The sequence below is a fragment of the Mustelus asterias genome, chromosome 2 (genome assembly GCF_964213995.1).
Source record: "Mustelus asterias chromosome 2, sMusAst1.hap1.1, whole genome shotgun sequence".
Lineage (NCBI taxonomy): Eukaryota > Metazoa > Chordata > Chondrichthyes > Carcharhiniformes > Triakidae > Mustelus > Mustelus asterias.
Genome location: NC_135802.1, coordinates 146,792,305 through 146,816,333, shown reverse-complemented (window position 1 = coordinate 146,816,333; position 24,029 = coordinate 146,792,305). Strand labels below are relative to the sequence as shown.

The 24,029-nt window shown below is 40.6% G+C and overlaps 1 protein-coding gene across 39 annotated transcripts in view; it reads right to left on the bottom strand.

Moving 5' to 3' along the window:
• Window positions 1-1,329: 1,329 nt before the first annotated feature.
• The window catches only part of brd9 (bromodomain containing 9), a 59,941-nt gene continuing 37,241 nt past the window's right edge, over window positions 1,330-24,029 (bottom strand). For 8 of the 39 annotated variants that reach the window (XM_078197981.1, XM_078197985.1, XM_078198004.1 and 5 more), the window contains exons 14-17: window positions 20,284-20,355; window positions 17,517-17,625; window positions 15,223-15,393; window positions 1,330-3,255 (exon numbers count right to left, since the gene is read on the bottom strand). In XM_078197981.1, coding sequence (XP_078054107.1) covers window positions 3,134-3,255; window positions 15,223-15,393; window positions 17,517-17,625; window positions 20,284-20,355 — 474 coding nt within the window. In that variant the 3' untranslated portion in view covers window positions 1,330-3,133. Of the gene's footprint in view, window positions 3,256-14,492; window positions 14,672-14,803; window positions 14,878-15,222; window positions 15,394-15,420; window positions 17,321-17,516; window positions 17,626-20,283; window positions 20,356-24,029 lie in introns of those variants that run through there. The other 31 variants (XM_078198076.1, XM_078198122.1, XM_078198139.1 and 28 more) reach the window with 15 other exon arrangements.

Genomic DNA, 24,029 nt, shown 5'->3' with positions numbered 1-24,029 from the left:
AACAAGGCCCAGTCAGTAGTTCTGCCAAGACAAAATATTTCAAAAATTCCAATAAAGCAGCGATGGGAGAAGGGACATCCGAAAGAAAAGTAAAAACCTAGGTCTAAGTAATTTTAAACTGGTTTTGATTAAAAGTCTACATAACTAAAGAAAATTTGCTACATTTTCTGAATGTCGGAATTGTGTCATCAGAACTAGCAGAAAAGCAGCTGTAAATAGCAACTGGGTTTTAAGCAATACCTACAGTCGCAGTTTTAGAATGGCTTTATTTCGAAAGCTTACTTGGTGGAGTTGAAAATTTACCAAAGCAACTTAACTGCTGTCACATACCAGAGATAAATTACAGCTTAAGTAACTTTAAAAAAAAATTGTATTCGGATTGCTTGACTTAGTATGAAACAATGTCAAAAATGACTAATGTTTTTTCATTCGCTCACAGGATGAGGGTGTTATGGCTTGGCCAGCATTTGTTGTCGTTGATAAGGTGATGGTGAGCCACCTTCTTGAACTGCTGAAGTTTGTATAGTGTCATTACACCTACAGTGCTGTTAGGAAAGGAGTTCCAGGATTTTAATCCAGTGAACATAAACGGCAATCCAATTTCAAGTCAGGATGGTTTTTGCTTGGAGGGAAACTTGCAGGTGATTGTATTCCCATGCATCTGCTGCCGCTGTCCTTCAGGTGGTAGAGGTTGCAGGTTTGAAAGGTGCTGTTGAAGGAGCCTTGGTGAGTTGCTGCAGTGAATCTTGTACACAACACACACTGCTGCCACTGTTCATGAGTGGTGGAGTGGGAGAATGTTTAACGTGCTGGATGGAGGGTGCCAATCAAGCAGGCTGCTTTGTCTTGGATGGTCTCCAGCTTTGAGTGCTGTTGGATCTGCACTCATCCAGGCAAGTGATGAGTATTCCATCACACTCCTGATTTGTGCCTTGCTGATGGTGAACATGCTTTGGAAGAGTAGGAGGTGAGTTACTTGCTGCACGATTCCTATCCTCTGACCCAGACACCTCGCCACATTATTTAAATGGCAGGTCCAGTTCAGTTTCTGGCAACCCCACCGCAGGATGTTGATAATGGGGGAAGCAGTGTAAATGCTACTGTACATCATGGGGAGATGGTTATTCATGCCACACAAGTGCCGGGAATGTTTTGCCACTTGTCAGCCCAGGCCTGGATATTGTCCAGGTCTTGCTGCAAATAGACATTAACTGTTTCTGTATCGGAGGGATCACAAATGTATTGAATTAAAATTTCCAGAAGTCAAAGAAAACAAACTATTTTGGTCATCGCCAGGTTCAGTTAACTAAATGTTTATAGAATGCAATGTTTCACCATGTGACTTTTTCTTTCATTTTAATAAGTGGTTTCATGTTTAGCAATAACACTCCATCCAATAAAAATTATTAAAATTCATAATATGCATGTTACAAAGGCTTTGATTTTTTTCTGCAACAAATTCTGATTTAGAATATTTATTAAGTAGAAACAATTTCTTGTAAGCACATTATTTCAACGTTGCAAGTGTGATGGTGGACGTGTAACATTGTTATTCAGGAGCTGTAAAACTTAGAAGAGTCACATTTCTGTGCACCTAAACTTAGGTTGTACCTGAAGGAAATATTTTGAGTAAATAATGCAAGGATGAATTACTGGCATTGGGAGCAAAGAGAAGAAATGAGTTGGCGTAGTCCACAATAATGCGTATTGTAATGCGTAACTGCGTCAGTTTAAGTTGAATTGCCGTAAACCGTAAGTACCACCCAGTACTATGACAAATAAACCTAGCGTAACAGTGTATTTGGTTAAACCGCAGGACATCAATATTCCAGTGAAACCAAGAGTTGTGTTAGAGACTCTGGAGAATATGGGAGATATTCCTAAAACTATGAATTGCTAGGGTGCAGCAAATAGAGTGGATCAGATGAGTGCTTGCACAACAGCCATCCCATTTTCCTCCATTTAAAGTGACAACAGAAAACTGGACGGATTTCTTCACAGGAGTTATGCTCTAATAATTGTTGGCCCAATCTCCCAAGTAGTGGTGTAAATATCCCCACAAAAAATAAGTCAGGCTAATTCCTCAAATGGTTAGGTTGGCAAATGCCAAAAATTAAGCGGCACATCACAAACGCTGTCAATCGGAGGTCAGCAATACCAACAAAGAAACCATGCTGCAATGGGAGCTTACAGAACAAGTTATAAGGGTGAGTGTAAAATCTGCAACCCAACCCCACACAATTTCAACAGATACTGAATCAGGTGATTCCTGGCTGTAAGTCTTGGTATACTTTCTGAAATCATAGCAAATACACATGCTGAAACAAACTGCCACACAAAGCTGTCATTCAGCTTAATGCTAAAGAATTAGCAAACCAAGTTGGTGGTCACCATCTCATTTACCTTTCTAAGTTATGCATAAATCCTGATATCACAGTCCTGTAGTGTATCAAAGAGGAATTCAAACTAGTTGGAACCCTTCTAATTATACCCAGTTCTGATGAAAGGTTACTCAACCCGAAACGTTAACTCTGTTTCCCCCCCACAGCTGCTGCCTGACCCGCTGAGTGTTTCCAGCCCCTGTTGCTACTGTATTACCTTTTTGAAGTTTGTTGGACCTATTCTCAACTGTCTTAGGGGTTGCCAAGACTGGAGAGGAAGGAAATGAATCTATTGTGCACACATTAAGTGTCATTTTGCCAAGAAACATCAACAAGTTTTTGAAAAGGTGAAGGGATGCCTGAAAATGCATACCATCGACACTGATGAACAAGATTAAAACCAATAAATCCTATGTACAAAACTACTTTTAAAAACTGTACATTCTTCAAAAACTATAGCACACCTACCTGACAAAACCAAGTGAAAATTTCTCAATTCACATAACAAACACTTGTGGTTATGTACAGAATGGACAATATATGTTATATGATCCAATCACTTCTGTTCATTCAATGCGTACTGAAATGAGAACCGGAGACTTCCCTTGAGTTGCAGCACATTTCAAGTTAGAAATTGTCCAGCTTGCATTTAAAAGCTGATGGAAAAATCTCTTTCCCATGGCTCTCAGGTCTGTATGTAAAAGTGAAGAAGAATCCATTCTTTTGTTTGACACAATGGCACAGTACGTGTACTAGGAATTTTCACTATTCCTGTTTAGGCTGCCTGCAGCTGTATTACTCGGAGACTGAAGAAATTCCCGGAAGTCTTGGACTAGGTCTCCTTGTTCTCCGACACTCAGGTGAGGAGGGCTACCTACAGGGAAAGAAGAAAATTAGGGTGCCATTTTGACAAAAATGTCAACAAACAAGTTCAAAGAAACCTTTAATCAGCAAGTCAAACACACGTGTTTATTTTAGCAATGCAGAATCTGGTTCAACTTCTTGGGTAAACCTAAGCTGGTCTAGTTGTGAGCACTGCTTTTACCAAGTTACCAAAATTCTGGTGTCATATTAAATATTAAGATAATTTTTTGAACTGTGAAGTTGAGATAATAACACTGTCTTAACATTTAAGCACAGTCCATAGATCACCACTTATCCAAAGTCTATAGATCATAATAGAGGCCAGATTTAAAAATTAAACCTGCAAATGTAAAGGCACGCTCATAATGCACCCTGTTACTAACAGGCAAACTGGCCAGCAGCTTGTAGTGAGGAAGAGGTACCTTGTGACATGCAAATCACAAGTTGCTGGAAAACCACTTGTTATCTTCACGGAAACAACATTCTTTCGTTAATCGAAAATTGCTGTATTTGCACAGTAACTGCCTATTAAAACTCAACACAAAGTCTAATCATATAAATAGTCTTTAATGACAGAAAATGTTAATGATTGTCACTCATCTCTTGCCTAGAAAGTTAACAATTCCAAGTGCAGTCTCATTCTTTCTGGTTATAAATTGAACTGAGTTTTGAAAATGTAACATTTAAAAATGTAGACTTCTTTCTTTTCTGTTTCTTTTCCACAAGATTCCTATAGTGCAGAAGGAGGCCATTTGGCCCATCAAGTCTGCACCAACTCTCTGAAAGAGCATCTTGCCCAGGCCTAACCCCCTGCCCTATCCCTGTAACCCCGCGCATTTACCAAGGCCAATCCACCTAACCTACACATCTTTGGAGTGAGGGAGGAATCTGGAGTGCCCAGAAGAAACCCACACACACATGGGGAGAACGTGCAAACTCCACACAGACACTCACCCAAGATCAGAATCGAACCTGGGGTCCCTGATGCTGTGAGGCAGCAATGCTCACCACTATGCCACCCTTTTCTTTTCTCTCTCACTCCAATCTTTCCATCTCATTTTGTACGTTTTGACATTGAATTCATCCACTTTAATTTGCCCTCCTGCTCAGTTGATCCTCTGGAAAAAATTTTAATCCTTAAATCTCACTGGTTTGGGAAATACTATTTGTTTCATTATTCACCAAAGTCCAAGATGCCCTGGATAAAAGCTTTGACAAAGGGTCATCTGGACTGGAAACATCAGCTCTTTTCTCTCCTTACAGATGCTGCCAGACCTGCTGAGATTTCCCAGCATTTGCTCTTTTGGGTCCAAGATGCCCTGTTGGCCTCGCTACTGTTATCAGTTCACACTTCCAAAACTTTGAGAGAATAAGTTTTTAAAACCCAAACATGCACGAACAAGTCTAACGGAGCATGCTACAAGCACCCCACTGTAGCAACACACGTTTAAATTACATACATTCAATTTGAATGCCAGATTGGGTGGTTCCGAAATGCACAGTTGTGCTACAAAAAGAATCTACAGACTTGTTTAAAAGGCTGGGCTTTTCCATTCAAATATCAATGGGTCAAGTGGAGGAGTCTTCAGCAGTAAAACAAATCGAAAGAAAGCAGTTCCCAAATTACTACTTTCATTGTGGAGCATCGAATTACCAGCAATTTTGCAGAGGAACTGTTTCTAAAATTTTGAAACTCAATGCATGGAACTGGGAGCCCAGTAGATCAGTAATCGTTTGGCATCGGAGGCATTTGGCCAATCGGGCGTGCTCTTTGAAAATGTTATTGAATAACTGCCACTTTACCCATGGACCTGAACATTTCTGTTCCTTCATGTTTATCCAATTCCAAGTTACAAGTTTCCACCATGCTTTCCAGAGGTAGTACATTCCAGATCATGATTTTTACTTCATGTCACCTCTAGTTCTTTTGCCAAGTACCTTAAATCTGTGTCCTCCAGTTATCACCCTTCCACCATCAGAAACACTTTCTCCTCATTTGCTCTATCAAAACCCTTCATCATTTTGAACATCTCTTGTCAAATAATTCTCCTTGACCTTCTCTGCTCTGAGAACTTTTCTGGGGTCAACACAGAACTGCAATCCCACATCTCTAGCATCATTCTCATACATGTCCCCATCTTCTTCCCAAAGCCCTGGCACCCTATCAGAAGTGTGGTTCCCAGAATGGAACACAACACTCCAACTGGGACCTAGCCAGTGCTTTATAAAAAAGGTTCAACACAATCTCCTTGTTCTTTTCATTTGCCATGGATTCTGTATGCCTCTTCAACAGCCTTCTCCTGCCACCTTCAATGATTTATAGACATAGACCACCCCCCCTCCCCAGGTATCTCCGTTCTTGCAAATAGTTTAAAATTGTACCATTTAGTTTACATTGATTCCCCTCATTCTCCGTCAAAACTAAATCACTTCATGGCTTTAAATTTCATTTCCCGATTTCACCAGTCTACGTCCTTCTGAAAATTACTATCCTCTGCACTAATTTGCTTCTGCCAAGTTTCACAGCTCATCTGAAAACTTTGAAATTACACACTGTATGCCCAAGTCCAAGTGATTTATATCAAAAAGAGCAGTGGTTCAGATGCCAAATCCTCAGAGATGTCACTGTATACTTTCCTCCATTCTGAAAAACAATGATTCACCTCTATACTCTTAGAATCCGTGCTGGCACTATCGCTTTAATCCCATGGGTTTTCTCAATCAAGTGCGTCAAACATGATTTGTATTGAACAAATCCACGCTGGCTTTTATTTATTAACTCATAAAAAGTTCAAATTCTGGTGCAATTAGTTGTTGTTGGGTTTATCGCTTTCATTTTTGAGCCTCTCTAGCATCATTCCTATTCTGCAAGGATTGTAATCTTGTAGTCAGAGCATCCACAGTTTCCACCTTTACTTCTCTCCGAGCTGCAATTCATCCTATCCGGATCAGGAGACTTTTCTACTTTGAGAACTGTCAACCTTTTAAGTACTTCCTCTTGATCTATTTTTAAACAGATCCGATCTTTCCACTACCTCCTCTATAAATGTGACACTGACAGCATCCTCTCCTTTATAAACAGATGCAAAGTACTCATTTAGTTCCTCGCCAAGCCCTCCATCTCCACAAGATAATATTTCTGGTCTCTAATCATCATTTATCTACTCAAGTACTGTAGGGCTGAGCTGTCCTCTTTTGGATTTTTAATCCAATGCTCAGATTTTAAATTTTAATCATATTTTGAATTCATAAATTCCCGAGGATATCCATTTGCTGTGTTCCAATGATGCCTCTATGATGCCATTGAAGGAGGTGAGATGTTTTGTACTGACTGCGTCTACTTACCACAGCAGGTACTGCTACTCAAGTTTCCAAACAGCAAAATATTATAAAAAAGATTAAGATAACAAGGAATTCAACTACTTACTTTTGGATGCATTCAGTGCAAAAGTTATACATTTGGTAGAGTTTGCATGGTTAATCTTTTGAAAAAGGTTTATAAAGCTATTCATTACTGGTAAAATTGTACAATGCACACTATAAACAGAGCACCGGATAAGCAAATAAACAATAGGAGTTGTAACTAAAGCAGATGCAGACGGCGTGCAGAATGAAATCCTCAACCTGAAAGGTTACATTTCTATTATCTGAAGTACCGTACATTTCACAATCTATTAGACCATGGCCATAAGGACTAAATGAGGACCAATTACAGAATGATTAATCCTGCTTTTACTCTTCAGATGCCATAGCAACATAATTACTGAGCAGCCATCAGTTAGGCCAGAATGCATTTAAAGTAACAATATTACAGAAACAGGTCACAGGGTAATTAGAGATGAAGGGTATTCGACCCATTTTAACTCTCCCATATTGCTGCATCCAATTGCTTAAATGATTACAAGATTTTCATCTCTATTTATCAGTCCTTTCTAAGTATTGATCCCTTTCTGCATGAAGAACTATTTTAAAAATATTACCAGTTTGAAGCTGTGTTTCTCATCTTACTCCCAGTTTTATTTAAGCTTATATTTTAGATTTTCCTTATGCATACCATCTACTACTGTAAAGTTCTCCAAAAGATCGCGTTTCAGGCGTCTCATTTCTGGGCTTCAAAACCCAAATCTCTCTGCTCTATTTGCATACCTGACCTTGCAGAACAGCCTTGTGATTTTTTTTTCCTGAATCGCCTTGCAGGCTCTTAATGTCTCCCTTTTTTCTTGTACAGCTGTTGTAATGCAGGCCAGGATAGACAAAAACAATTTCCAGTGATTCAAGGGTGGCAGGACACTGATTTAAAAGGTGCATGAAACTTGAGGGTCAAAGAGTAAGAGAATCTTTTTCTTTTAAACACAGATGGCTACAAGGGTGTGGAATCCATTTTCAGAGTTATTCATTGAAGCAGCAACCATGCGAATATTAAGGGGGGTAAATAGGCAATTAAACAAAACGCAGAATTAAGGTATCTGGAAACAAGGCAGGCATTTAGGATTAGGACCACTGATCAGATACACACCAACATGGATTAGTTGAGTTGAACAGCCCGCTTCTGCTTTGTAATATTTATCTAATTCTATATTAAGCAGGGAGCTATAGGCTTCAGCGGTTGCCTTTTAGAAGTAACAACAGGAAGGAAAAATATCGTGGTTAAAAAAAAACTAGTGACAGTGGGCTTTCAAATAGCAACCAATGGTTGAGCTAAAAAAAGTTGTTTGCTATTCTGGCAGGTTGGTCTATTCACGCCACCATAAATAGCAGACCACAGATGATACAACTCTCAGCTTTAGCAATCTGTTGCCAAAGGGTTTGCAAGATGACTCCTGGAAGATAGGGGAGTGAAAATATTTGCAAAGTCTACTCCACCTGTGTCACATCATTGCCAGCACTTGCAGCTTATAGCAGAAACCAGAGGGATTGCAGAGATACAGCTCTGCTGCTACATTCCCTTTAAAGATAGGGAATGTACAAACGCAAGCATCCCTGTACTGGGAATGATAGATGCACAAGAAAATTTAATCAAAGGGTTCTAAGCATGAGGGTAGAATTGGGGTTAAAGGAAGATTAAGAAAAGATTTAATAGCATCAGTCTGCATGGTAATGCTGACCTCAAAAGAGTAATAGATGCAGGTGGAATAAAGAATCTGCCAGCATCTGACTTCTGCTGATCAAAGCACGCTTCAGTGAAATTTTCTAAGAGTCCTTACAATTTCCTTTACTTTATTAAAAGGACATTAAAGACAGATGAAACTATGCAGCAAGATTTCTTAAATATCATGGAAATGAGGACAATTGAGGTAAATTGAAAGACTGCAATATCATACACAGTTTAAATGTTGTCACTGATACATGCATCACACAGGCGATGCATTTTGGTAGACTGAACCAGGGCAGGACTTACTCAGTTAATGGTAGGGCATTGGGGAGAGTTACAGAGCAAAGAGATCTAGGGGTACATGTTCATAGCTCCTTGAAAGTGGAGTCACAGGTGGACAGAGTGGTGAAGACGGCATTCGGCATGCTTGGTTTCATCGGTCAGAACATTGAATACAGGAGTTGGGACGTCTTGTTGAAGTTGTACAAGACATTGGTAAGGCCACACTTGGAATACTGTGTGCAATTCTGGTCACCCTATTATAGAAAGGATATTATTAAACTAGAAAGAGTGCAGAAAAGATTTACTAGGATGCTACTGGGACTTGATGGATTGAGTTATAAGGAGTGGCTGAATAGACTGGGACTTTTCTCTCTGGAGCGTAGGAGGCCGAGGGGTGACCTTATAGAGGTCTATAAAATAATGAGGGGCATAGTCAATATCTTTCCCCAAAGGTAGGGGAGTCTAAAACTAGAGGGCATAGGTTTAGGGTGAGAGGGGAGAGATACAAAAGTGTTCAGAGGGGCAATTTTTTCACAGAGGGTGGTGAGTGTCTGGAACAAGCTGCCAGAAGTAGTAGTAGAGACGGGTACAATTTTATCTTTTAAAAAGCATTTAGATAGTTACATGGGTACGATGGGTATAGAGGGATATGGACCAAATGGGATTAGCTTAGGGGTTTTAAAAAAAAAGGGTGGTATGGACAAGTTGGGCCGAAGGGCCTGTTTCCATGCTGTAAACCTCTATGACTCTTATGACAAAATGCTGACAAGTTAGGTTTAAATACATGGACTTTCACTGTTTCTGCTTGTTGGCACTGGTTTATAAAAATTCTAACTCCTCTATCACAAACACAATGTCATCTGCTCATGTACATAGAATCATAGAACACCTACAGTGCAGAAGGAGGCTATTCGGCCCATCCAGTCTGCACCAACCACAATCCCATCCAGCCCCTATCCCCGTAACCCCACCTATTTACCCTGATAATCCCCCTGACACTAAGTGGCAATTTAGCATGGCCAATCAACCTAACCCACACATCTTTGGACTGTGGGAGGAAACTGGAGCACCCAGAAGAAATCAACGCAGACACAGGGAGAATGTCTGTGCAGAGTGTGCATAGTCGCCCAAGCTGGGAATCGAACCCGGGCCCTAGTGCTGTGAGGCAGCAGTGCTAACCACTGTGCCACACAACAGGTTGTCAAGAAAGAATACTCACCTTACACTAAAGCTGAAAATTACTGTGGAAAATGTTTCTCGTTTGGTAACTAGTATCTCTGAGCATGACTGATCAAAATTACAACCTATCTTTCTGCAGATATTTTCCATCTGTTACACAAATAAAACTTGACCAGAATGACAATTATCACCTAGCACCGATCAATCTTTTCCCCCCAAAGTTCTCCTCTGGACATGAAGGTGTACAGTTTCATAGACACCTCTGGTACCTATTTATCATGTACGAGCTCAGGCAGCCAGTAGTGGAGGGATCACGGCCTAGGTTGGCCCTGGCATTTAGCGCATGCCGATAACACACTGCTGGTATATATAAACACCTCTCCCAAACATTGAGAAAGACCTGCAGCCAAATGTGGAGTTGGAACTGCACAGCTGTTTTTACGCTGCTGTCCAAAGTTCTAAGATCCGTCTCAATTGTAAAGAGGGGATAATGAGAGCACTCAAAACTGGTCCCATTTGAAGTGGCTCTGTACGAATTAAGACACATTCACATGGCAAGACTGCCTTTCTACTCTACAATTTTTGGACGAACAGGTATGGTCTTCAGCACAATTTTTGTACACGCACACGCGCACACGTTAGTCAAGGAAAGACAATTTTCTTGCATGACTTATTGATTCTCACTTTCACCACTTCAACTTTAACATTATTTCCTGTGCTTGCAAAGATGCTCAAGTTAAATCTATTCTCCCACCACTGATGATAGTTAAATTAGCTACATAATGCAGTACTGAATGAAAGCAGTAACATGTAGTTGCATACAGCATTGATGAATTAGGGAATTGAACTTAATGACATGTGGCAATAAAAAGTCTTGATGTCACTTATATTTGAATAATTAACAAGCAAACCATTAAAGTTCTCATACAGACCGAAAAAACCCTTCGTTCTAACTTGATAACCACAGATGATTAGTGGTAGCATTCAACAGATTGATCATGGGATTTACGTCAATGCAACAATTAGCAATTTGTCACTCGTTCGATAAACGTGCAGCAAAGTCCAACAATCACTCAATCGGAATGCAATTCTTCCCAATCTATCCCTATTCACACTGATGCGCATGTCAAGAGTCATTAAAATTAGTTCTGAAAACCTCCAAGTCTAGGCAATATGAGGATGAAAGATTTTACTCCAAAATATGACCACACTAAGTATCTTCCTGTAATTAATAACTGGCTACTTTCAAGATTTGTTTGCATTGTGCAGCACACCTCGGGTAGCTGTTATATTGAATGTTAGTGTCAAGCACTGAAAACTCAGGTGAACCTGCTGCTGTAGATCAGGGGCACTGATCAATACATACAGAAGTGCAGAAAGTTAACATTCTGCTAATAATTTCTTTTCTATCCCAACGTCTCACCTCCAGTCTAGCTGGGACAGCAGAGTAGCACAGTGGTGAGCACTGCTGCTTCACAGCACCATGGACCCAGGTTCGATTCTCAACTTGGGTCACTGTCTGTGTGGAATTTGCACATTCTCCCCCGTGTCTGCGTGGGTTTCCTCCGGGTGCTCCGGTTTCCTCCCACATTCTGAAAGACGTGCTGGTTAGGTGCATTGACCTGAACAAGCGCTGGACTGAAGCGACTAAGGGAATTTCACAGTAACTTCATTGCAGTGTTAATATAAGCCTTACTTGTGACTAATAAATAAACTTTAAACTCTAAGCTCTGTGGTGCTGCTCTTTTCTGGAGTCATTGCTCCCTATCATATCATGGATGTAACAGCCCAAATATTCTGGTTTCTGGATCATTGGAGACCAGACAAGATAAGATGTAGGACCCTTTGGAAGTCCCAACACAGTCTCTGTGGGAATTTCCCAGGAAGTTTGAACTTCTGGTGGGCATTTCTCGTGCTTCCCAGGACCCTCTGAAAATTCTCCAACACAGAGTTAGATTTGTAGACTTTGGATGGTTCCGAGCTACTTGTGTGAACAGTTACCTACTAAATGTGAGACAGGAAAATCCTGATCCGATTGGTCCCCACCATCCAACCCACCCATGGCCCTCCGACTCCCGCTCCCTGATCGACTAGCCCCCACCAACCGACTAGCAACCCGCCGACCCGCCCTCACATCCTTACCCCTTTACTATTTATCTCATCCACTGTCCCCTTACCATTAACATTTAAACTCAGTGGTTACCAGAATACAGCTGCTGGTACTGTAAGAAGGGGACATGGCTTCTGCATGGATTCCCTTCGCTGATATCTCAGAAATTCCTTTTGCTGAGTGAGTTTGGAAGCATCCTCCTTTGGAAGATCGCCCAGAAAAAAACAACGGAGGAGGTTAGGTGGTTATTTCTTTGTTTGATCAGTGTCATAAATTGGGGTTCAAACCCTGAATGCAGACTTGAGCAAATATTGCTTAGAATAGTCCCATCCTGGCATAGCATCCTTTTACTGAATCTTTTGGTTCCAGCTTTGACTTCCTTGCCCATAGTTTGCATTCTACCCCTCATCTGTAAACATGCAAACAGCTTTCATATGCAATCTTCTCGCTTTCCCCCCACAACCCTTTTTATTGCCACTGTTATTGATTGTGTATTGACATTAACTTGAGATGAGCTGCAACTCCAGGTTAATGCCAGTGAAACCAAAGTTTCACACTTTGGATTGTACAAACCTCAGCTTCAACTATACCCCTGGCTACTAGCTCAGGCAAAACCCAAAAGGACAGATCAATGCTATGTTGCTTAGTCCAAGCTCAAATGCCTCAGCCAACATCTGTGGCAGGACTTGCTTCCATTCCAACCTTCGACTGCTGCCTTCTGGCTTTCACTTTTTGCAAATTATTTGCCCAGAATGTTGTAGTCTACACTCGCAGCTGTACCAAGGTACACAGTGTCATTGTTAATGTATTCACCAAGCTCCACGCACTCCAGAAAACCAACCATCATGTTCAAATCCATCTACAACCACAGCCTCTCTCACCATCAGATCTATGTTTTTACTCTACTCCTCCAACCAGCTTACTGTTCCCGAAGCTTGATCATGAAAGGCTCTTTCTTCAGGCACTAGGCAGCCATCACCTGGAACATTCTCTCAGGATCTCACTCCAGTTACTTCACTCTATGCTTTCAAAAGGCCCCAAGCCCCTGAAGTCCCTTCTCCTCGAATAAATGTAGACCCTTCCACACCTATTCCCTCCTCTCCTCCCACCCCATTGGCCAATTGTTTTCCCAGAAAAGAACTCGTGCCTCCATGCGAGCAGCTTTATAAAATTAGAAACTGATACTCATTCCTAATCACCTATCCAGACCAGCCTAAAAAACCGTGAAGCAATTTCTGTTTTCTCCAATAAGTAGCTAATCTTTATCATTCGTGCACACACCACCATGGAGGCTGCCAGTATTTCAAATATATAATTCATATGATTTCATTGTGATATTAAAAATAGATAACTGGTGTTGTTGATTTGATTTTCACCTAAGAAGCTTCCTCCCATAATCTCGCCCAATCCAGTTGCTAAGCAACCCCTACAGGTTCCATACAAGAGACCATTTGGCCCAACTGATCCATTCTGCTATTATGCTTGCCAAAAGCCTCCTTCTATCCTCTTTACCTTACCCTATCAATCTAACTTTCCGTTCCTTTCCCCCTCATGTGATTATCCCTAACGCAAAAAGGATGCATGATATGGCACAATGGCTCACAGAAAATACTTAATGCAATCAAGTATTAACAGACCAATCATCTTTATAAGAACATGCCAATTAAAATATACTCCGTACTGAATGATTCAATTGTTGATGGAGACTTAAATTGAAAGAAAAAATTTAAAATGGACTCAGGACTTCAGCCAACATGAATACAGAATGCTCAAAATGGGTAGGAAACTTATGCAGTAAGTACAGGGGAAAACCACTGGAGTTTCATAAAACTTCAGATTTTACCGACCAGTACTGTAGACAATTGCTTTTGAAGCTAACTTAATGACTCCCTTTTCTTACCAGCACTTGGCCCAAGAATGGCATTTGTCCAGGAGAGGATAGTTGTGCAGGTAAAATATTGAGGAAAAACAAAGCAGAAGACGATAGATAATGTTCTGGAGGCTGAATGACAAAAAACTGGATTTCTGCACCAGTCTCACTGCCGCTACACTTTTAGCATTGCATTTTCTTCTTAGCTAACGATTTGCAACATATTACACCTTAACAATATCTACTTTGGTTGAGACTGCTATTCCCAAAATTACGCATAAGCATGCTAGAGACTTCCGAATCAAAGGCAAGATCATTACTTTTAGTGCCAATGCCCTTTTTGTAAAGTCGCACTATACCTCATCCATTTTTTATTTCCACACATTTAGCACACAAGGTCACGTTTTTTTACACATACTTCACACATGGTCACGCATTTCTTTTGTAGAAGGATGTGGGTTTGTGGTAGTTATTTTGCCTTCAAGCAAATAGCCAAAGATATTTTACACTATCAGAGAAAACTGTTCAGGCAACATGTGGCAGGCTTTTTGGGTCGCATACAAGAACAGAATTTTCACTCGCAAAACCCCCTGCATACATTTAGATGTGGGCAAATTTACATTAATATTCTTTTATTATCATATCATTTTCACACATCACGGCAGGGTCTTGTGAATAGAATGCATGCAAGATGAATGAGTCTCAAAACCGTACATAACATATTGCAAGACGATCTGCAGTTAGCTTAAGAAACAATGATGTATCCAAACAGCTGAACCTAGAGTTCGGCAGAACCATGATTAGCTGATTAAAGATGGACTCCAGCTGTCAGAGGATCTGGACTAGAAAAGCTTCCACTCTTCAACCATGAAAGGAAGCAAATGAGAGAGGACCTTAGAGGTAAAAAAAAAAGCATCAAGTGGAACAGGAAACATAACCCCAGAGTACTATTTTAAGTCATACCCCCTGATTCTGCAGTCAAGTTTTAAGTGTAAACTGATAAAAAGCAATTACAGAATTGATACCTGGATGCATTTCTTCACAGAAAGTGAATAATACCTGGAATAGTCTTCTGGGTTGGTTAGTGGAGACAATATCTCTGGAATAATTCAAAAAGCAGTTAGATACAACGATTGGAATGGGGGGTGGTGGTGGGTGCAGGGGAGAAGGGTAAAAGGGAGGTGGAAAAAAAAGGAAGAAAATAGGAAGAAAAGTCAACAGCAGAATTCTACAAAAGGAAGAGCAACTGGATAAAATGGCCTCCCTCATCTGCAATTATAAATCTACAGTACCACAACAGAACGTGCAGAGACATAAATTGAATCCCTCATACTTTTCCTCCCAAAAACTGAGAAGGGTCTGGAGGAGGGCTACTGAAGAATAATCAATCCTTATGCACTGCAGGCACAAACTGAACCAAGGCTAATTTTAACTTAGCTTATACCTAGGTGATGCTGCTCGCGGTCGGAGTTACTGGAGATTGAGCTGAGATTTGAGGAAGGTCGGGAGCCGACACGTTCTGTCTGAGCCTCATGCAAATCTTGCAGCAACTTGGTGGTCTCATCCAGATTTCTCTGGTTATCATCGTGATCAGGCTCCTTCTTCACTACTTTCCCTAAAACGTGACAAATTTTCAATTAAGGTATGGCTTTGGAATCTCAGGAAACCGGACAAGCTTTTATAAAAAGGGACAGGGTATGCAAAATGCTATCTGTAAAAGTTTTATTTTGCATTTTGTAAAAAGAAATGATGAATTTTCTGGGGGCATGGGATGTTTGCGATGAGAAACAGAATGTTTTCCATTTCAATTACCCAGTCAACATTAAGCAGTCTCAGGTCTAGTATAAGTAATGCTGCACTTACTGTAACCCAACAATCCATCTTAGCCCCTGCCTCCTTACCACTCTGCCATGACAGCTTTCTATTTCACATACCAATCATCCTATGGTCTCAAGATAAGGCTGCTGACTTAGCACTGAATTACAGATAGATTTTGTGCACTTGGAACCCAAACCCAGCAGAAACTGAATTGACAATAGACAGATTAATTTTACCTGGGAACTTTGCAGACAAAAGTCTTCTGTCTCAGTAATAGTCAGTTTTAAACTTGCAACCCAGAGCTGAAAGTATGTGCTAACCTACTGGACTATCCAACTCCCCATTATGGCATTATTTCAACAAGTGAATTTGAGCGGACAAAGACTTGGATGCATGACTCCAACGTTTACTAATATTTGACAGCATTGGACATTTCTTGCTAATTTTCTGAAGTATCTCAGTTAGAAAATTGAAACTCTTAGAAAATTCACTATGGGAAATTATATACATAATTAATCACCTTAAAATTATTTAAGCAATTGACCTGCAGTGCTGTGGAATGCCATAATGCATGTTCATTCAGCTGCTCAAGGATATGTGGAAACAAATGATTCGAGAAAGGAAAGAACAAAAAACTGAAACAGAAAACTAGCAAGAAAATCTCGTTCAAGAAGATCTGAATATTTTAGATTGAACTGAATATTGCAACAATCTTGGAAAGTCCCAACAATAGACACAGAAAAGTTGGCAGTGTTTGAAGCTGTCATTTCAGCAGTTCAGTATGAAACCATGAAGAGCAAAAGACTTGTATTTATAAAGCACTTTTCACAACCACAATGTGCCAAAGCGCTTTATAACAAGGGAAGTACTTTTGAAGATGTAGTCATTGTTGCAATGTAGGAAACACCACAGCCAAGGTGTACACAACAAACTCCCACAAACAGTAATGTGATAAAAATAGATAATCTGTTTTTAATTATGTGGGTTAAGAGAGAAGTTGCAACCGGAACACCAAGGACCACTCTCCCGCTCCTCTCAGAAGTGATGTTGTAGGTTCTTTTACGCCTACTTGAGAGAGCAGACAGAGCCTCAGATTAACGTCTCATCCAAAAGACGTCACTTCCAACAGTGCTGCACTCCCTCGGTACTGTACTGGAGTGTCCAGATTTGTGTGTTCAAGTATCTGGAGTGTAACCTGAACCCACAGTTTTCTGATTCAGGGATGAGAGTGCTACCACTGACCCACGGCAGACATTGCAGAATTGAACTACTGTCTTCAACTCTTTGTTGGATCATTAGAAGTACTATACTGATACATTTCCTCGATACACAAACTTTTAGGAAAATATAATATATGCGTTATGTTTAAGGAACTAATATGAAAGTTGTCACAAAGTCATGGTTTTATTCCTTACAGAATCATTGAAGGCATAAATAGATTGCATACATTATTCTTCTCCCTCAGTCCTCTCCTTCCATTCTAATGACCATGAGATAACTTGGAGTCGTCAAGATTACATGGAGTAAAGTGGCTGCCAATCGACGAACTTGTATCAATAATTTGCTTAGAACATTTCCTAGTATCTGAATAGCTGCCATAAAAGGACAGGGAAATTCAACAACTAGATATCACAAAAATACTCCAGATCCCAGATAAGCAATGTCAGAGGATACCATCTAGGAGCAATGCATTGTGTTCAAGTTAATAGCACATCAAGGTAAATCTAGGAGTGAAGCAAAACAAGACTGGTAACTTCAACTGTATGTGGTCAACAGTGGTTTAAGGAGATTACTTCTCCTGAAGAGAATGTTTAAAATTACACTTTTTAATTGAATACAAGTGTCTGTTAGGATTCAAGTAAGCCAATCCATACAAAGTCATTTAAAAAAGAACTGGGTTCAAATCAGAGTTGCACTTACCGAGTGAGTTCAATAAGGAAATATCCAAGGAGACATCAGAATAAGACTTTACAGGGATGAAATCCAAGCCACTCCTATTGTCGCCTGCACTACCATTTGCCGCTCCAGCCTGTAGCGATTAATAAAATACTAAGTTTTAACCCATTTTAAATTATCCTGTAGTGGGTCTCGATGTTAATTTTCATGGGTTATGGACAAATGAATATTTCACACTTCAATAATGGTTTTCTGCAGAAAACTATAAGTACTGCCTGAACCCATTAATACAGGTAGATCAATTCACAATTTAGATCGGTGAAAATCTATCCAACAAATTATGTTCAAGATCAGAGACATTTTGTTAATACATTTCCCAGTCAAACACTAATGTGTAAAATTGTTGAAACATCCTGCTAGTTCTGTGTTTCTGAGATCCATAATGCAAACTCATACTCTAAAATGATGAACCAGGACACCACACCTTCTGTCTATTGGACCACAGCATACCATGAAAAGAATAAAACTCAAAGATAATAAAGCCTGTCCCATACAGGAGGAGGAATTTAATCCAGGGGGTGGGGGCCTCGCCTGCAAACTGGAGAGCTGGCAAGAGCCACGTTTTACCTCCTTTGGGAAAGGCCACCATATTAAGTTCTAGTTAGGTACTTAAATAGTCAGTGGTAGGCCTTTTGTGGGATCAAGGACCCCCAAGGGGGTTAGAAATCCCTCCCACCACCTCCTTCAAGAACTGTTAGCCCCCTCATTGCTATCAGCACCACCAGGAGGGGGCTGGAGGCGAGGGGGATTTTTGCTGCTGGCAATACACCAACCAGATGCCCAGGATCAGCAAGGTACCCCAGGTCATCGATGAGGGTAGGTCGCTGGCTGGGAGAGGAGTTCAGAACAAGCAATGGTTAGCTCAGAACAGGGCTCTCCTCTTGATGCCAGATTCCCTTGCTGTCATGCACTTGGTCAAGAGACATCCACCCAGGGCCTCAATTGACATCAGTGATAAAGCTGTCCACAAGCCTTCCCGTCCTGTCGGGGCAGAGGTGGACTGGCAGTGGGGTCCACACCTAGCACCCTCCAGCCAAATTAAATGTTTTTCCCACCTCTAAATTCACACTGGGGGAGGGCACTAAATTCCATCAATAAGTTTGTATTTCAAAAAGCCCATCACATCAATACTGAAAGGTACAAGTCTGACAGGTAATACTTTTGGTCTTCCACCTTAAAATTTAATGCAAGTAATCTGTCTTAGTCTAAATCCTTCTTTTCTCAGACCTTTGCATTTACTTTTTAGTTCTATCTTCCATGGTGGATTTGTAGCATTTGCTGCCAATCGACGAACTTGTATCAATAATTTGCTTAGAACATTATCCTAGTATCTGAATAGCTGCCATAAAAGGACAGGGAAATTCAACATATAGATATCACAAAAATACTCCAGATCCCAGATAAGCAATGTCAGAGGATACAATCTAGGAGCAATGCATTGTGTTCAAGTTAATAGCACATCAAGGTAAATCTAGGAGTGAAGCAAAACTTATATATAATTCTAAAGATATTATGCCTGCTCCCCTTTAATTTCCACGGACATTTGTAGCTGTTTCTGAAAGGTCAAAGTAGAGCTGTACTAGAATGATTATTTCCACTGCTTGGTCTCATACGAGTGTTATCTTATCAGATGGCATTCACCACTGTCTGAGTTCTGACTAATACCAGCTACAATATCTGATGCTATCAGCTATAATGTCTGATGCTTGTGCCAATTCCTCTGCCTCCCTCCAATACAAAAACCATCTTACCACAAATGCCATAGTTCCGGGTTACTCATTAGCTCAATCCAAACACTTAAAATAATGGGAAATTTGTCATTGTTTTCTCCTCTCGTGCTTCTCCCAGTTTGCTGGTTCTACAGTAACAAGGTGAAAACTACAAATGCCATGTGCATCACTCAGATCAAATTCATCAACAGGAAAATTAACTTTATTGTGCTTTTCTACCAATGTGCTGTATCCTGGGTATTAGAAATCCATAGCTGCAAGATGCATATATATTCCTTCACAGACCTGTGTGAAACTTTCCAACTGAAGGCCCAGATTCTACTCATCTTCTCAAGGTGCTGCACAGTGGTTAGCACTGTTGCCTCACAGCGCCAGGGACCCAGGTTCGATTCCTGGCTTGGGTCACTGTCTGTGTGGAGTTTGCACATTCTCCCTTTGTCTGCGTGGGTTTCCTCTGGGTGCTCCGCTTTCCTCCCACAGTCCAAAGACATGCAGGTTAGGTTGATAGGGAGAATTTATCATGGCCAGTATACCTGAACAGACGCCGGAGTGTGGCAACTAGGGGATTTTCACAGTAACTTCATTGCAGTGTTAATGTAAGCCTACTTGTAACTGATAAACTTTAAATTTCTTCAGCAAGATTTCAGTCACTACTCCCAAGTCTTTTGCTGGCCCATTATCTACTTTTTGGAACATTAAAGGTCCGAGATAAATGCAAGCTTCCAATCAAGAGAAGAGACCGTTTTGAGTTGTATTAACTTGTAATACAATATAATTTTCTGTTCTTTATCTCTTTGAGACAACTGATTGTGTATAAGTTGACTGCCATGTTTCCTACATGACAACAATGACTACATTTCAGCAAGTACTTCATTGGCTATAAAGTGTGCAGAGATGGCATGAAGTTATGAAAAGTGATGCATAAATGCAAGTTATTTTTAATTAAAATACTATTTGCACATAACTTTCAGCATAACCTAGGAAAACTCATGCCCTCTCACCATTATTGGTTTAGATGCTTCTGGACAGGCAGGCTGCAGTTTGGGTTCCTCTTTTATAAAAATTGTTGGAGCCTGCAATAAAATAAATAGTTAGTTACGACATTGGCAGTACAGGGGAAAGGAAAAGATGAGGGAGGGAGGGGTAAAAGAGATAAATGCGTGTGCAGTTGAATTAGAAAATAGGGCAATATACAATAAAAGTTAACAGTTATCTACTGAAAAATTAATTTTGAGACAAGTCTAAAATTTGTTGCACATTATAAATAAGAATTATCGCAAGAGTACTGGCCAGCACTTAGATTAACAGTTTTAAGAAATCTTACTGTCATTTTAAATCAGCTTGCAGCAGGTTATGCTGAAGAGATTGTATGTCCTAAGTACAGACCAAATTTTATTCTCGTCTAGAAATTAGAGTTGCTCCAGCAAGCAATCCCAGAAACTATCCAGTCATATCATAATGTAACCAGAGTTGTACAAACTGGATATCATCTTGCATTTTCTTCTATTTTCTGGAAGAGGCAGTCTGACATCACAAGGTCTATTATAAATCATGACCAAGACTTGGATGTACAGGGCACAATTTCAAAAGTTGTGTGTCCATCTGCAAGTTATGTGAACTGCAAGGAGGATAGTAACAAGACTTCTAGAAGACATAAGCCAGATGGTAGACACGTGGCAAGTGTAATTTAATGCAGAGAAGTGCAAAGCGATACATTTTGCAAAAAACCACAAAGAGAGGCAACATAAAACAAAGGGTGCAATTTTTAAGGGGATGCAGAAACAGAAAAAATCTGGGGAGGTATATGTGCATAATCATAGAATCCCTACAGTGCAGGAGGCCATGAGGCCCATCAAGCCTGCACCGACAACAATCCCACCCAGACCCTATCCCCATAACCCCATGTATTTACACCGCTAATCCCTTGACAGTAAGGGGGCAATTTAGCATGGCCAATCCACCTAACCTGCACACCTTTGGAATGAGGGGGGAAACCGGAACATCCGGAGGAAACCCACGCAGACACAGGGAGAACGTGCAAACTCCACACAGTCACCCAAGGCCAAAATTGAACAGAAATCATAGAAGGTGGCAGGGCAGACAGAGGAAGTGGTTAAAAAGGCATATGCTAGGCTTTACGAAAGAGACGCAGAGTACAAAAGCAAAAGTTATGAACCTTTATATAAACACTGAGGTTTGCCTCAATTGGAGTCTTGTATCTAATTCTGGGCACCATCCTTTAAGAAGGATGTGAAAACTTTAGAAGCTGCAGAAAAGGTTTACGAGAACAGTTCTGAGGTTAAGGAACCTTAGTTAAATGGATAGATTGGAGAATCTGGGTATGTTATCCTTAGAAGAGAGACAGCTGAGAGGAGATTTAATGAAAGTGTTCAAAATCATAACAGGTCTCGAGAGAGCAAATATGAAGAAATGGTTCTGGTTAGTGGAAGAGTAGAGAACCAGGAGAACATCTATTTAAGGCGATTGGCAAAAGAAGTAATGGCAAAGTGAGGATTTTTTTTTCTTTTAAACGTAGCAATCATTTGCAGGATCTGAAATAAAGGCCAAGCTGCTAGTAAAGTTGCCACAGTCCCAGATTACCATAGGTTTTGACTGGTAGTGATTTAACCTGAGGATCACCACACCTCAGGCGAAGGGCAAAGTTGAGAAGGTGGGCCTGCATAACAAACCTCAGTCGGGACAAGAATTGAACCCGCGCTGTTGGCGTCACCCTGCATCACTAATCAGCTGTCCAGCCAACTGACCTGAACACTGCCTGTGAATGTTATAGTGTGGAGATGCCGGCGTTGGACTGGGTTGAACACAGTAAGAGTTTTAACAACACCAGGTTAAAGTCCAACAGGTTTATTTGGTGGCAAATACCATTAGCTTTCGGAGCGCTGCTCCTTCGTCAGGGTTCGTCAATGACGAAGGAGCAGCGCTCCGAAAGCTAATGGTATTTGCTACCAAATAAACCTGTTGGACTTTAACCTGGTGTTGTTAAAACGCTTACTGTGAATGTTATAGTACAGGTTCTATTTTGGCTCTCAATAGGGAATTCGATGAGCGTCTGAAAAAAAATACTTTGCACGGCTGGGGGGAAAGGGTAGGGGAATGATACGAATGGTACCAGATAAGCTGACCTTGCAAAGAGGTGGCAGAAATGTCATGGGCCAACTGGCCTCCTTCTATACTATAACTATTCTTTGAACAACATAATGGGGGGAATTTTCACATCCTATCGCCACAGGAATCATAGCTGTGGGGTGGGGGTGGACCATGCAAAGGTCCGTTGACCTCTGTTTTGGAGCGAGTGCAGCCGGCAAATCCTGCCCCAGGACTCCAATGTCCCCATCTGCCAATAACCACAAAACCTCTGGTGGAGGCAAAACAAAAAAGCAGAAAATGTCCTGGACTAACTCAGGGAGTGTGATGTGAGGGGGGTTTTCTTTTTGATGGGGGGAGGGGTTGGATCTAAATTTGCCTGCGAGATAAGTGGGAAACTTGTTCTTTAAGTTGTTGAATTTCAAAAGGGAATTCAGAAGTGACAAGGAACATTTGCATTTTAAAAGGTTTCATGAGTAAACAAGATATATTCAATTTTACTGATCCAAAAACAAAGGCAAAATATAAAATATGAAAGATTTATATATTTGGAGATGTTAGATTCAAAGAGGTGGTTGAAGACAATGTAACCGGAGATGAAAGTGGGAAAAAGATAAGGAATGATGTTTAACTGAATTGAAACGGCTGTTGGGGGAAAACCCTGAAGACCAGCTTTTTTGTGTGTGAACTGCTGCAGAGCTACAAGTTTTAAATTGGAGGTGGTCACCCAATCCTAAACCAGAAGAGTCATCGCTTTCAAAAGACAGTTTGTTTCTGAACTTCCTTTTGCAATTCCACAAAGAGGAAATGTTCGAGAAGTCGTATGGCATACCTTTATTAAACGACAACAATTCCTCGACTTGGATGATATTACTGGACTTTTTAAGGTTTAAAAACCTACAAGGGGGTTATTGCCAAGAAGGTAGTTTACTTGTGCACTTTTGACCAAGCAGGTTTTTTTTGAAGGGGCGGGGGGGAGAATTGTTCTGTAAGACTGCTATGAGTAATTACCTTAATGTTGTGTGCTTCATTTTATTTATAAATCTTTTAATTCCTACAACCCTGGAGTTCTAAGCTTTTGGGATCAGTAGCTCTCCCTCCTTTTTTCCCCAATACTTTTCATAAAAAAAGGTTTATGATCAGTGAGACAGGCGCCACAATGGGGTCCAGCTTGCTCAACAATAACATCTGCTGTAGTCATAACAGGAGGGAAAGGATTTGGAAAGGCCTCTCTAAACCATTGTGATTAAAACATGCAGGTCACTGACCATGAGACACATCACCCAACACGTTGCCCACCTATTCCATGTTGTGATATCTGCCATAGTGACCCTTACACCAACTAAACATTAATGTGCAGTGCTTACAATATACATTTCAAAATACTCCGACTAATCTAGAAAATAAATCATATTATCCCCAATAATAGGTTAAGTATATTTTTCTGAAAATAACTAGCAGTCTCTTCCTTGAGCTATTAACTGTGGTGCTAAATCACAATAGTTCACCTTGCTTTTTAGTGATATGCAGATTCTCTATCTAAATACTGTACGTGCATACTAATTATTTGAATGCTTCCCGTTGTTTGTCTTTAAATTACTCTAACAGCTCTGTCAACATGTGGTTAATTACTCATCCTTCC